Source organism: Pelophylax lessonae (genome assembly GCF_965119305.1).
Source record: "Pelophylax lessonae genome assembly, chromosome: 1".
In the NCBI taxonomy this organism is placed as follows: Eukaryota; Metazoa; Chordata; class Amphibia; order Anura; family Ranidae; genus Pelophylax; species Pelophylax lessonae.
In genome coordinates, this window is record NC_138768.1 from 319679921 (window position 1) to 319693402 (window position 13482).

Sequence of the window (13482 nt, forward strand, 5' to 3'; positions counted from 1 at the left end):
GGACCAAGTCGGGGGAAAAGCTTGCTCCATTTTTGGCATGTCTGAGCAGCCTCAATCCAGGATGCTTGACATCAGGACACACTTGGGCATTTGGCAGTGTCCTCTTGCTCAGGTTTCTTACAAGAGCCTTAACACGCTCCGAATAGAAAAGGCATATTCTCCTGTCTTGTGAAAATTCACTGGTGGCACAAGGTGCTTCAGTGCCAGTTCCAGCCAGAGAGCCAGCGAAAGATTTCGGAGTATATACTCGTCCCTTTTCATGGTCCTGAAAAAGAATGGCTCTTGGACCTGTCATAGACCTCTTTCATCAAGAAAGAGAAATTCAAAATGGCGACACTGTTCACAATCCGTCAAGCGGTCCAGCCAGGCAACTGGCTCGTGTCTATAGATCTGAAGGACGCTTACTTCCATGTCCCTATAGCGGAAGATTTAGAGAGATTCCACCATTTTACCTGTCCCCTGTTTGGGCTTTCGACAGCGCCTCATGTATTTTCAAAAGTCTTATTGGCTGTTTTAGCCCTAATCTGGACAAGAGGTATTCATCTGCACCATTACTTAGATGACCTGCTTTTACTGTCCCGGAACAGAGAACAGCTATTGGAGCCCAACAGTGGCAACAGTGTCATTATCCCCAAGCCTTAGGGGTAGATGCCCTGGTGGATCGGTGGAGGTTTTGCAAGGCCTATGCTTTTCCCTGTTTCCAGTCATCCTCCAGTTCCTGTTGAGACTCGGGTCAGAAGAAGCAGAAGTAGTGGCAATAATTCCATACTGGCTGAACTGGCCATGGTTCCCCCTTTTGGCACAGCTCAGCTTTCGGGATCCAGTTCCTCTGCCCCTAGACCAGACCTTCTGTCACAGGGAGCTGCCCTATATCCTTGCCTGGCTCATCTGCACCTGATGGTCTGGTTTTTGAGAGGGGAAGGCAGGAGGCCCTAGGCTGTCCAAGTGAAGCCATCCCTACACTGATGAACGCCAGGAGAGCAAGCATTAAGGTCTATAAAAGGATATATTCCAGGTTTACAGACCAAATATCCACCTCTTCGGGCTCATGCAGCAATCCAAAAATCCAGGATATCCTGGGTTTCCTACAGTCAGGCATAGACCTGGCCTTATCAGTCAGCCCCCTTCGGGTACAAGTATCCACAATATCAGCTTTCACTGGGGTGTTTTGGGCCAGTCACCCTCTTGTTCAACAGTTCTTAAGAGGAACAGCAAGGCTTTGGCTTTAGAAGAAACCAAGATTCCCCAAGTGGGACCTTCCCCTCGTCCTGGACTTTCTCTCAGAAACTGGGATGAAGCATGCAGAGCAACCCTCTATCAAAGAACTCCTTCTTAAAGCTGTCTTCTGGGTGGCCATCACGTCAGCAAAAAGGGTCTCCTAAATGGGTTCTTTGGGGTGTAAAGAACCATTTATAACATTATTCCCAGACCGTGTGGTGCTAATTCATATGCTGGGTTTTAAACCCAAGTAACATCTGTCTTTCACAAGAACCAGGATATTGTCCTGCCAATGTTCAGGTCTTCTGGAAGCTTCAGCCTTCAGCTGCTAGATGTGGGAGAAACCCTGAAGCTGCATCTAAAGGCCACAGCTCCCTTCCGTAGGTCTGACCATCTGTTTGTTCTCTTCCATGGAAAGAACAAGGGTATGCGTGCCTCATGCAGGTCCACTGCAGTGTGGAGTGTTCAGTCAATTCAGCGGGCCTATAAAGCTGATGGCTTGGCACCTCCGGAGGCGGTGACTGCTCACTCAACTAGAAGTGTTTCTATATCATGGGTGGCCTCTCGGCATGTCGCCCTGGAAGTGATTTGCAGAGCAGCCTCACGATCTTTGGTTGACACCTTTATGGCTTATTACTGTGTTGATCCAGCCTCTTTATCTTCTGTTAATTTTACGAATCCTGTCTGTTGACGATGCAAATTAAACCTTTTCTTTCGTCTAACAATTGCCCACGCCGGTGGGTATGGCTAGATATTTCCCAAATTGATGATGCCATGAAGTCTTTCAGGAAAACAGAAAACTTCCTATCAAATACTTATTGTATTTTTCCTTTCCTCATGGACTCTATGGCAGCATAGGGTAGGAGAGGAGGCGGGGCTAAACCTATACATATGCTTAAATGGAGTCCGTCAGAAAGGGAAAATTAGGGTAAGTATTTGATAGAAAAAGATCTGTTTTTACTGCAGCATGTTCTATACATGCTACAGATGCGCCACTTTGCAGGCAGATTAAGGGGACCACCCAGGCACTATATTTAAAGACATTTTTAATTTTTGTTGTTTCACTTTAGGCATCAATAAAATCACTGCTCCTGAAAAAAACGATTGTTTTTAAAAATAAATGCATTGATGTATGTCCCCCTAGGGCAGTACCAGGACCCCCCTACCCCTTTTATAGCCAATCATCTGCATATAAGCCTTCAAAATGGGTACTTTTGATTTTTCATGTTTGGCTTCCATGGATTTCAATAGAGTTCGCTGTTCTCCTGTTCGGCCCATCTTTATTTGCCACTTCTATTCCTTTCTATTGGCTTTCGGAATTTAAAAATGCAGCAATTTAGAAATTAAATTAAAGGTTTAGCACTGTAAAACACTTTTTTGATAGATAAGTATAGCATTTTAATTACAACTATATAGAACAGACCAAAATGAGGGACAAATGAGGAGAAAAGAGGGACTTGAAATCGGGGACAGTTGAGGGCTATGGTTTTATTCCCTATTTTCAACTCAAGGAGACATACCAGAGGATATGTCATACTCATCCCATGTGCCCCATGACTTCATTGACTTCTGAACATTCTGTATCAGCTGGTGACCCAAGTGCACCCCTTGATTCACGTGACCCCCTGAGCATTCTGTGTGATTGAGTGATCCCAGTGAACCTGTGCACATCTTCTGGCGAACCAAGGTCATCATGGCTAGTCAGGGGTCTTACAATTGAATCCTCAAATCTTTCTTAACCTCCCTGGTGGTCTGATTATGTCAAAATTTCTGTGCTAAAAGTGGTACATTGTTTTGCATGGAAATATGTTTTATATTTTAGGCCTGTAATTCTTAAGAATAACTCACTTAAATCTGTCCAAAAAAGAGTCTAGTAGACATCCCGGGTATGATAAATTTTGAAACACGAAGTCATAAATTATAATATAATAATAAATTTCATAAAATTCTTCATTGTTTTCGAAGTGGAGATATTTCATTATGAGGGAGAATCTGTACTCGGGGGCGCTGCCTGATCCATATCGCAGTCAATAGAGCACCAAATCCGCACATCGCTGAGCTCAGTCACAGAATCGTTGCTGTTGTCACTTTTAGTAACTGATGATGAATTTTACCACGAATCGCTATCGCTCAGTTCTTCAAATAAATCCGATACACCATTGCTGTTTTCCAGTTCGTCCAAAAGCGTTTTTGAGCAAAAGAACGCTTTTTGGACGCCATGCACGTTATCAATTTTCCAGGCACAAAGTACTGCAAAAAGTACAGGCAGGGCACTGGAAAAGCCTCTAGGTGAATTGGCATGACACAAAGTTGTAATTCAAAACAGATTACACTGTATCATGTCATTTTATTTATTTTTTTAATCTCCCGCCGGTTCCACCCCCCTACGACGCGGCGCTCGCAGGAAAGGGAACCGAAAGAAGGTGCTGGCATCGACCGAGCACAGAGTGAGAGGAATGCTGCAGGAAGGTTGGGGAGGATGGCGGGGGATCGCAGGGGAAGGTGAGTATCATTCTGGGGTAATCCCGACTGTGGTTCGGGGTTAACGCTTTTGGTACTGAAAATTAACCCAGAGCCACACTCTGAAATACCACTAGGAAGGTTAAAGATTGATTCCAGGTATTGTGTATTTTTACATAGTTACATCGGTGCAGCTTGGACCGATATTACTATGTATAAACCATACCTGGGTGAGCCCCCTGAAAGCTGGAAATCACAGAAGTGGACACCGCTACTTCAGTGATCTCCAATTGCTTCCCGGGTCCCATGCTGAGCGGCCAGTCTTCTTCATGTCAAACTCAGAGGGTCAGCTGCTCTGCACCTGCACCATTAAACAAATGCAAAGTGTTCTCTAATTGGATGAGGTGGAGAGGCAGAGCATTGACGTCTCACTCTCCACCAAGTCCAACTGAAAAAACATTTGCATTCCTTCAGGAAAACAATGTAACTATGCATAAAATATCAATACCTGGAATTCACCTTTAATGCAGGCCCAAGCAGTGTTGCATAGCAGTGATTCAGCTCTGATATGTTGACATTTCAGGAGGGTGAAGGACACAGGTCTTCCTACCAATTCTTATTGATACAAACAGGTCCTTGCACATTTTGCCATATAGCATGGACCTAATGTACCTTGCTCACAATGCCTTGCAATTCTGTTATTGGGTCCCTAGGACTAGCCCCATGCCATGGCTGAGGACCAGATTACAGTAACCCAGTCGCCCAAGGAATTGTATACCAGACCACCCCACCATTGGGACCCTCCATCACTCAGCAATCACTGCCCCCATCACAAGCTGATTGCACCCCCTTCCTCCTCCCCTAAATTCCCATAGGGCCCTTCTTGATCCATTTCCACCACACAACAATGAGGCAATGTAGAATAAATGTTACTACTTTTCAAAATATCGCAAATAGTGCAATTCATATCTCTTGTACCAAAAGAGGGAGGCTGCGTAAAATAAAAAATTACCAAACTGAAACTACCACTTAACTGACAAGTATTTAAGGCTGAATTCCAGAATAAGGAAAATACATCAGCTATGTGTATTCTTACTTGAATTCTGGTGTGCTTTGTGTATTTCTTCCAGATCTGTGTGGTAATCCAATATAAAACTTTGTCTCTGTGCAGGAGCTTCCTGTAAAAAAGACCAGTCACGGCTGATTTCTCTTCTTATGCAGGATGACTGGTCTTGTTCATACCCCCCTCCTGTTATTTTCTGAAGGCAGCCTGTAGTGGATGGGGCCTGCTGAGTTCCTCCCATAGTTTTGCTGTCTGGACAAGCTACGAACAGCAGCTCAGTGAGGTTAGTGCTACCTAACAAGGTAAAATCTGGGTTTACAAAGTGGATATATATATATAATTTGTGGCTATTCAGGAATATATTTGAACAAACGTTTTTGTGCCTGGAATTCAATACAAGTCCAGAGCCCACTCAGGATAACCCGCCAATAGGGAAAAACATGCACAGTACAATACACAGTTGTATCCAACTTATCCTAAATTCACTCCTCATCTGCACTCCCACAGTTCAACCTACATTATATCACCACAGTATGGGGCATGGAAAGTGCTGAATCAATACAGGAGGGGATGACCCAGAGAATTACCATTACAGCAACAAAACATAGCAACTCTTACTACTATGCTTACGTGCCCTATGACTGTAATGACCCCTGAGCATCTTGTGTCATCCAGGTACTCCTGGTGCACTCTGAGCACCCCCTTGACACATGTGCCTCTATGAAGTCTCTTGCACACTCTGCAGTTGTCTGACCTGGAATGCTCCACAATAAGTACCCTCTGCTGCTTCTCCATCCTCAGGTACGCACCTGCAATCATCTGGAGAGTCTTGCTCAGTTGAAATGGAACCCTACCTGTGACAGGCTGGGCCTGGATACAGTATCAATCAAGGTGTAGACAGGAACTTTTTCATCTTCAGTTATGGTAAGTGTATGGAACTCTTACATATTTAAAATGTATGTGACTGTTATTAAAGTGGAACTACACCCATTAATTTAACGCTTTCAAAAAACAGTTACTTTCCTAGCATGTCCAGAATGCTAACTGTGACATTTGCTTGTGCTCTGAATCAAAATGTCAAACCATCAAATGGCTGGTGTCATAACTGATTAAATGTGTAGCACCATGACAGTTGGAGATCAAACAGAGGCTAAGATGGCAGCTTCTTTAGCTGAAAAGGATAAGAGGGTTTACTTTTCCTTTAACTGCCCCTTTATGCAAACAAAGCTATAATGTAGGTGCTTCTAGCAATCTACATAAAGCTTGACCACGGTTTTTCATCTCTTAGATACATATCATGCTCTTTACTAGGACACTGAGTAGTCTATCTGTATAGTGACCTCTTATTCTAGGAAATACTGTATAGGGTATGTGTAATGAATATGGTGCTTGTCATTTCTGACCTTCTTCCAAAATTTCCAACGGGCTGTTTGTCTCCGACCTCAGTACTTGGAATTGAAGTCAGAACTCTTGAACTTTATATTCCTTCCAGGTCAAGGTTTCAGAAATACTGAAGTCTTTGGACCACCATCACAACCAGACAACCAATATTTTCAGGAGTTCTCAATGCAAGCCTATACTGTATATGTTATACATGCTCTCTTGTGTTTCCACACACATATTCATACAGTATATGATGCAACAAGCACACTGGGATTGATTTAATAAAGAAGAACATTTTTCACTTTGAAAGCCTAATCATGGTTAAAGTGAATACAGTTTTACTACACTACACTGGTTTAGTAAAACTGTATCCACAAATTAGGTGGATTGACTGTAGTCAGTTGCAATCTATTTTCTCCACTGCAGGTGGCGCTCAATCACAGCATCAATGCAGGTGGAGGAGGAAGTCAAGAGGAACCTAGTACCTCTATGGTTTCCTTGGTCACAAAGAGGCAGCATCCAATTGATGCTGACACCCCATGTGACTTTGGTGGCCATCTTGGGTCAGGCAGAGCATATTTAAGACCCTAGATCCTGGCACGCATTTTGCGAGTGGCTACCGTAGAAGTGGGTCACCCGTCTGTCAGGGAGAGTGCTTAGCATTAGGGAAAAGTTTGAATAGGAGTAGGGAAAGCGCAGGGACACGCCATCCTTCCTGGAAACCTCCCTGTTTGGGTACGGTCCAGCTAGGCTGTACTCCGCTCCTGAAGGCAGACTGAAGACTACCATCCCTCAGACTACCATCTTCTGTCACATCGCTGTTAAATCTTGTGAGTGTTCCTGGTTCACATCGCTGTTAAATCTTGTGAGTGTTCCTGGTTGGGTTGCCTTCCCGCCAGGCCTGTAATGTATTGCTGAACTTCTGTTACAATGCATTCTGTTTTTGCACCTGGACTCTGAGTGTTTTCTGCCTGTCGCATCACGCTACACCTACCCACAGAAGGATAGGTCTGTTTTTGCAGAAGGTGCAGGTTGAGAAGCTGGAACCATCATGGCACCATTAGGAGCAGCCTTGGCCCTAGTACCTAAGTTTAACCAATATCTCCCTGGCTGAATAGGAGGAGGGACTGGGGAGTGATGTGTGTTTGAATCAGGTTCCTGTCAGGCTGATCTCAGAGCTGGCTATCAACTCCTTGGAGGTTGATGCCCGTTGAGTGTTATTGGCACTACCAGAAGAGGACCAGGCTAGCCTTGAACAAATTGTGGCGGGCACTGGAAAGAGAGGAGGGAGTGCCAGCAGTGGACCCAAGAAGAGGAGGTTCGCGAACTCTGTGCAGTTCCATTGCACAGATCAGGTAAGTTTATTCCTTTAATTCTTTTTTTTTTAGTTTACCTTTGCAATCACTTTAAATGCTTAAATGGACTCAGGTGAGCAGAAACTAAACAAAATGTCACTGTGATTTACTGATTGAAAAGTTTCAAGAGGGCAGGTTATGCCTGTGTTAGTGAATGCATCAAAAAGAGGCTGCCGAAGCTGTCAGAATACACTGCAACCACTGATCAAGAAAAGTTTTCCAAAGTGCTCTTTTGGCAGAACTTGCTCAAGCGATTGACTTGTGTTGAACCAAGTTGGTCCCTGCTGAATCAGCCAAATCTCAGTCAGTGTATGGCCAGCTTTAGAGTACTCATCCCAATTGAATGCAATTGACTTTGATGTCATTGTAAGCTGTAGACCAATGTTGGTATATATCTATCTTAAACCATAGAATCTGTCCTAAACCTCAGCATCTTTCTTTATTTTGCAGCAAAGTAGACACAATGCAATAAACTACATAATAAATATGCATTTGCATATTAACATGTGCATTAAAAGAACATGCAACATTTTCCAAAAAACTTTTTTTATCAAAATAAAGTGTTTTCTGGTAAAGATTCTCATCCACACATCCAGCATCAGTGGGGTAGGGATAGGCAAAAGTCATTCAATATAAGTTGTGGGTAGTATATCATACTTTGAAGCACACTCTATTACACTTTTTATTAAATACCTCATGCAAATAGGCCTAATGGCATGACTAGGCAAGCATTGGCTTAGTAGAGCAAAATTCATCTGCAGAGGACTTATAAACCATGAGACCCAGGCCATAAAACCATCTAATAAAGTGCAAAGCAAATAGGCAACAAGTTAAAGTGCAATATCCTCCAAAGAAAAAGTAAATATTTTGAGTATGCTTGAAAAGGCACGTTTGCGTTTTAGTTTGTTGCTGCTTATTTGCCCTGCACTTTATTAAAGCGTTGGATTAACTAAGTATCATGTGTAGCACTGCCCCCTCGGGGGTTGCTTGTAGTTGTATGTTCTTCTGTGCCGCTTTGACCCTGTAAACCGTCCAGCCCTCCTGACACTCTAGGTTCAGACATGTTGTGTATACCTTTAAATGACACACTGACACAATGCAGATCCGTTTTAACTCTTTAGGTTTGCTTTACTCAAAAAAAAGGCTTAAAGGAAGGATTAATCAACTAGGCCCTGGATAAACAGCCAAGGCTCAGTTGATATAACACAAAAAAAAGTTAATAACCAATTATAGTAACAAGTAAATACACTAATATACACAGTATCTTACAGTGAGTGAAAGAATCAGACTCTCAAGAGGCTAGAAATTGCTATGAGAAATACTACTGCTAAAGGGGAACCCGAGCCGGCCTATAGTACCTGTATCCTAACGAGAGATGAGGTAATCTAGATACTGGTAACGTGTCCCCCTAAAAAGCAATGAGATAGCAATGTTCAGAATGCAAGGCCTTGCTAGTATCTTCACCGGCAGTTGGAGTGCAAAAGAACAAATGATTCCCCAGTGTAGCACAGTGTGAAACAGGCAATGCAAGATAGCTGGTTCTGATTAATGAGGATTCACTAACTAATCCAAGTGTAGAGTGTGTGTGCTCAGTGTTAAAGAGAAACTGTAGCAACTGATAGCTAGACTTTGAGCAGATGCTCTCTCACCAATCCTGATGTACCTCTTATGAGTTCTGAGAGAACGGGCAAAGGCAACTCTCCAAACTAAGAGACACTGAGATGGCTGTGCTCTGCTTTTCTAGTAAGTCCTGTTGTTTCCAACTCGATCAGCGATGCTGCAGGGATGTCCGCGATGTAACGAGTGTCATCTGGCCTGGGCTGAATTTGCAGACAGCTGGATGGCGCGCAGTAGGTCGCAATCCTCTCTCTCTGCCAGGGACCGATGCACATACGATAGATCCTGGGAAGCAAGAGAGCAAGGGCTCGGTCAGCAGATCCCTTTATAGTCTCTCCCACAATTCTCCCCTGGAACAAATGGCCTGCTGAGAGATGTAGTTCATAAACAGTTCAGCAAGGCAGTAATATCCTTCCAGTATACTACAGTTCCCACAATGCTATTCTTCCAGTCTCAGGAGTATGATGCATGAAATCCAAGACCAACACTAAGGGAGCACAGAGACAGTCTGAGAGAGCAGAGAATAAGTCTGCAGTGTCAGTCAGATAATGGTAGTCCACTCCCGGCTACACATGATTTATAAGTCTTCTGTGCAGATGACTTTAGCTCTACTGTTGAGTACCTCTATGCAGCAGAGTTTACCAATATCAAAGAATGCATAGAAGCAATAAGTATATGGTCAAAAAAGCATTGTTAAAATATGTACATTGATAAGAGTGAGAATTTCATAATATGCAGTAGTATGGGGTATTATCAGTAAGTTCTGGGCTATGAGTTCATACTTATAAGTGTGTTGCCTTGAGGTGAATCTGTGTCATCAAGGATGGGTTGAACAGACAAGGACTCACTGCTCAAGGTGGTGTAATTGCCTGATGACTCACACAGGTGCATGCCCCGGCTCGCCTCCGTGAAAACTTGATAAAGGAAAAGGAATTGGCAGCACTCCAGGTTGAGTCAAAATCCAGATTTATTGACTGGACATCCAAATATGACAATCGTGACAAGGTAGACGCGTTTCACACACTGACTGTGTGCTTAATCATTACGATTGATGCAATGTAATGATTAAGCACACAGTCAGTGTGTGAAACGCGTCTACCTTGTCACGATTGTCATATTTGGATGTCCAGTCAATAAATCTGGATTTTGACTCAACCTGGAGTGCTGCCAATTCCTTTTCCTTTATCAAGGATGGGTTGCCTAACCAGGCTGTCCAGATTTTGGTGAGTCTGCTGGTAAACACATGCAGTTTTAAAATGCAAACATTTGGATGGAGCTTTAGACTATATTTACATATACAGTATATGCATTTTAGGGCAGCGTGTAAAATAATATACATCTTTGGTGCAGTTTCCAGCAAACGAAATCATCCATATGGATGAATGGTAATATATTTAAAATGTAGCTGTCTGCACCACACTGCAAATGCCCCACACGAAAAATACTGAGATGTGAATTTAGCTTAAAGTGGGAGTAAACTCCCATACATGAATTGTATCTATAGGTAAACCTAAACGTGCACCATTTAGGAGATATTTACTGCGCATTGAATGAACAACCACTCGGGCCGTTCCTTCAGAGTCCTATGCCGCACGCGGCAGTGATGTCATCAAGGCTCTGGCCACTCACAAAGCCGGAGACCGCGAACCTGACAGGAAGACAGGTAAAGATGCAAGCCCTGTCAGTGGTGACAGCTCGCTGCTGGAAGTGCTTTGTTCTAATGTTAGTTTCACATAATGTGCCTGTATGTGATGCATACTAGCACATTATAACTTTGCCTTGCAGGTTAAAAAAAAATTATTAAATAATTTGCTGGCCCTTTACTACTGCTTTAAAGTATAACTAAAGGCAACATGTTTTTTTTTTAGTTTTGGATAGAGTGGAGAGGGATTAGAACGCTTTGATTGCTGTCTGTGCCCCATTAGTGAGATTCACTCTCTCTATTTGTCCCGTTTACCATTATTATTAAAAGTAAAAGAAAATCCCAGATTTTGGGATGTCCCCAGAAAAGTAACAGAGGGAAAATCTTTCAATGAAGGTGCTAGTTCTGGTGCCCTGAGGTCTCCAAGGAATTTCCTTTCATTTGCGGGGATTTCCCCTAACTTCCTGTTTGGCTATTGGACAGGAAATTAAGGGAAATCTCCGCAATGGGACCCAGACAGAGAAGAAAAAAATCTGACAGGGGTTATAACACTCCCTTGCTCTGTTCAAAATGTAAAAAAAATGTTTTGCCTATATTTCTGCTTTATAGATAGATCCTTCTTGCTATAATATTGTTTAATCCACATACAGGATAATATATGTTAATGTCGTCACTCTGATATCATATAGTCCTCCTAATTTCTAAACAGTATATAGGGGTAGATTTCCACTTTCCACATACTAGATACCCAGCAAACCATTCATTGTATTTTTTAAAGGTCACTAACTCTTCAACACACTTTTCCAGAAAGTGCAGAAAATATATTTATGTTCATTCAAGTTTTCAGATCACATTATGCCTTTTGCTTTTTTAGATATAATGGACTGAATCTATAAGAAATGAGCAAAATTAAAGAGGTATCCCCTGAGTCACTTGAGCCACATTCAACATGGAATCTTATTGGTCAGGGGTACTTTGGAGATGTTTTCAAAGTGAAGCACAAGGAACTCATGATACATGTAGCAGTGAAAAAACTTAAGGAGTAAGTATCACCTCTACAGTTTTTAGGCTGACTGGTTAGTTTTAAAAGTAAAATCATTAGGGTTATTGCTTTTTACACTGTGATCTTGACAATGTTGTAATGTAATGTATGAAAATACTGTATAACCTGGTGGAGGTTCTCAAGGACTGGAATTTGTGAAAACAGTACCAGAGAACACATAGGACTCAATGGAGCCATCGCCCCAACCAAACAAAACCACCAAGTGAAACATCCGTAAAACCTTTGAAATACTGCAACAAACATAGACATAACTGGCTGCCACACACCTATACTTTTTTGTGTGCTTGACATAATCCTATTGTGCCAGTTTTACTAAATCTCTGTGTGATGACTTTGTTGTGTAAAGTGCTGCACTTTAAATGGGTTGTGACGGAACCATTCAGCACCTTGCTTATGTGCTTCCGTCAGTATACAGCTTCCTCCAGTCTTGACATATGAACCAGATATTATAGTGGACCATATAAGACTAGCTGACAATAGCTTGTATGAGAACTGGAACTGTTTATTGAAAACTCACACAGAATTGATATAGTACATAATCAGATGAGGCTGATCATGTTGTATGCAAAGGCAACTGTATACAGGAATATAATTAACATAATTAAGAATGGGAGAGGCATACCTAACAGAGTAATACATAACACCTTAAAGGGTAGCCCCACTTTTGTGGAGAAACAAAACATTCCCCTCTGGGTGATCTATGTACATTACAAGGATTTTGACAAACTTTGTTGCAGATTCCTACCTTGTGTTATTCTGAAGAAATCCCTGTATGTTTGTCTGTGCCATGGTGCAAAAGTGAGTCTAATGGGAGTGGTTTCTTAATTATCAACTAGGTGCTACACCTGCAAAGCTCTAATGAGGAACGCTGCTGGGCCTGCATCCCTTTAGATGTGATTCTTAATGGGAGTATCTCACCAAAAATGACATTTTTGTTGCAGGGGATGCCTGAAATCTTCGTGCAGACTTCTAAGAAAATCAGTGAGCCAATCACACAAGCAGGAAGTGACATATCTTGGGGATGTTCTGTACACATTCTGTGCTCAGAACACCTCCAGGTAGCCATATTGCAGTTCACAGAAAAATTACAAAGCTGCAGATTAAAAAGGAAAGGTGGTTTTAATAACATTCAATTAAAATATGACTTGTGTCGCAATTGTCGATTATATTAACATCTGCTATAAGTCCCACAGTCTGAAGCAGTCACTATTGATAATGGGGCAGCAAGGCCCCTAAACATGAATCCTGGGCCTGGGTTCCCAAAGTCTGTGTGTTTTGGGGAGACATGGACTTGAATCCAAAGTAACATTACTCCAATGGTCCCCCAGCTACACCCCCCCCCCCCCCCCCAATTCGGAGGGGGATGGGGTAGAGGTGGTAACAGGGTAACAGTGCTGGGGGGAAATCAAATGTTACATAGGTGCATAGTTAGTCTGGTCAAAAAAAGACACAAAGTCCATCTAGTTCAACCAATTAAAAGGGGAAAACAAAACAATTTTTTGTTTTTGCAATTCTTACAATCCCATACCCACAAGAGGAAGACAAAAAACCCAAGCAAAGCATCATCCAATGTGCTTCTCCTGATCCTCCAAGAGGCAATTGGATGATCCCTGGATCAGCTTTACCTAGAAATGTTAGTATCCAGTTATGGTAAGCACATTTGGGAAATAATCCAGGCCTA

At 42.5% G+C, this 13482-nt stretch overlaps 1 protein-coding gene across 1 annotated transcript in view; it reads left to right on the plus strand.

The window, feature by feature from the left end:
- The window catches only part of RIPK3 (receptor interacting serine/threonine kinase 3), a 94735-nt gene that overhangs the window by 6591 nt on the left and 74662 nt on the right, over positions 1–13482 (plus strand). Inside the window, exons 2-3 of the mRNA XM_082244632.1 lie at positions 5543–5665; positions 11613–11780. Of these exons, the coding sequence (XP_082100758.1) occupies positions 11638–11780 (143 nt within the window). The 5' untranslated portion in view covers positions 5543–5665; positions 11613–11637. The remainder of the gene's footprint in view (positions 1–5542; positions 5666–11612; positions 11781–13482) is intronic.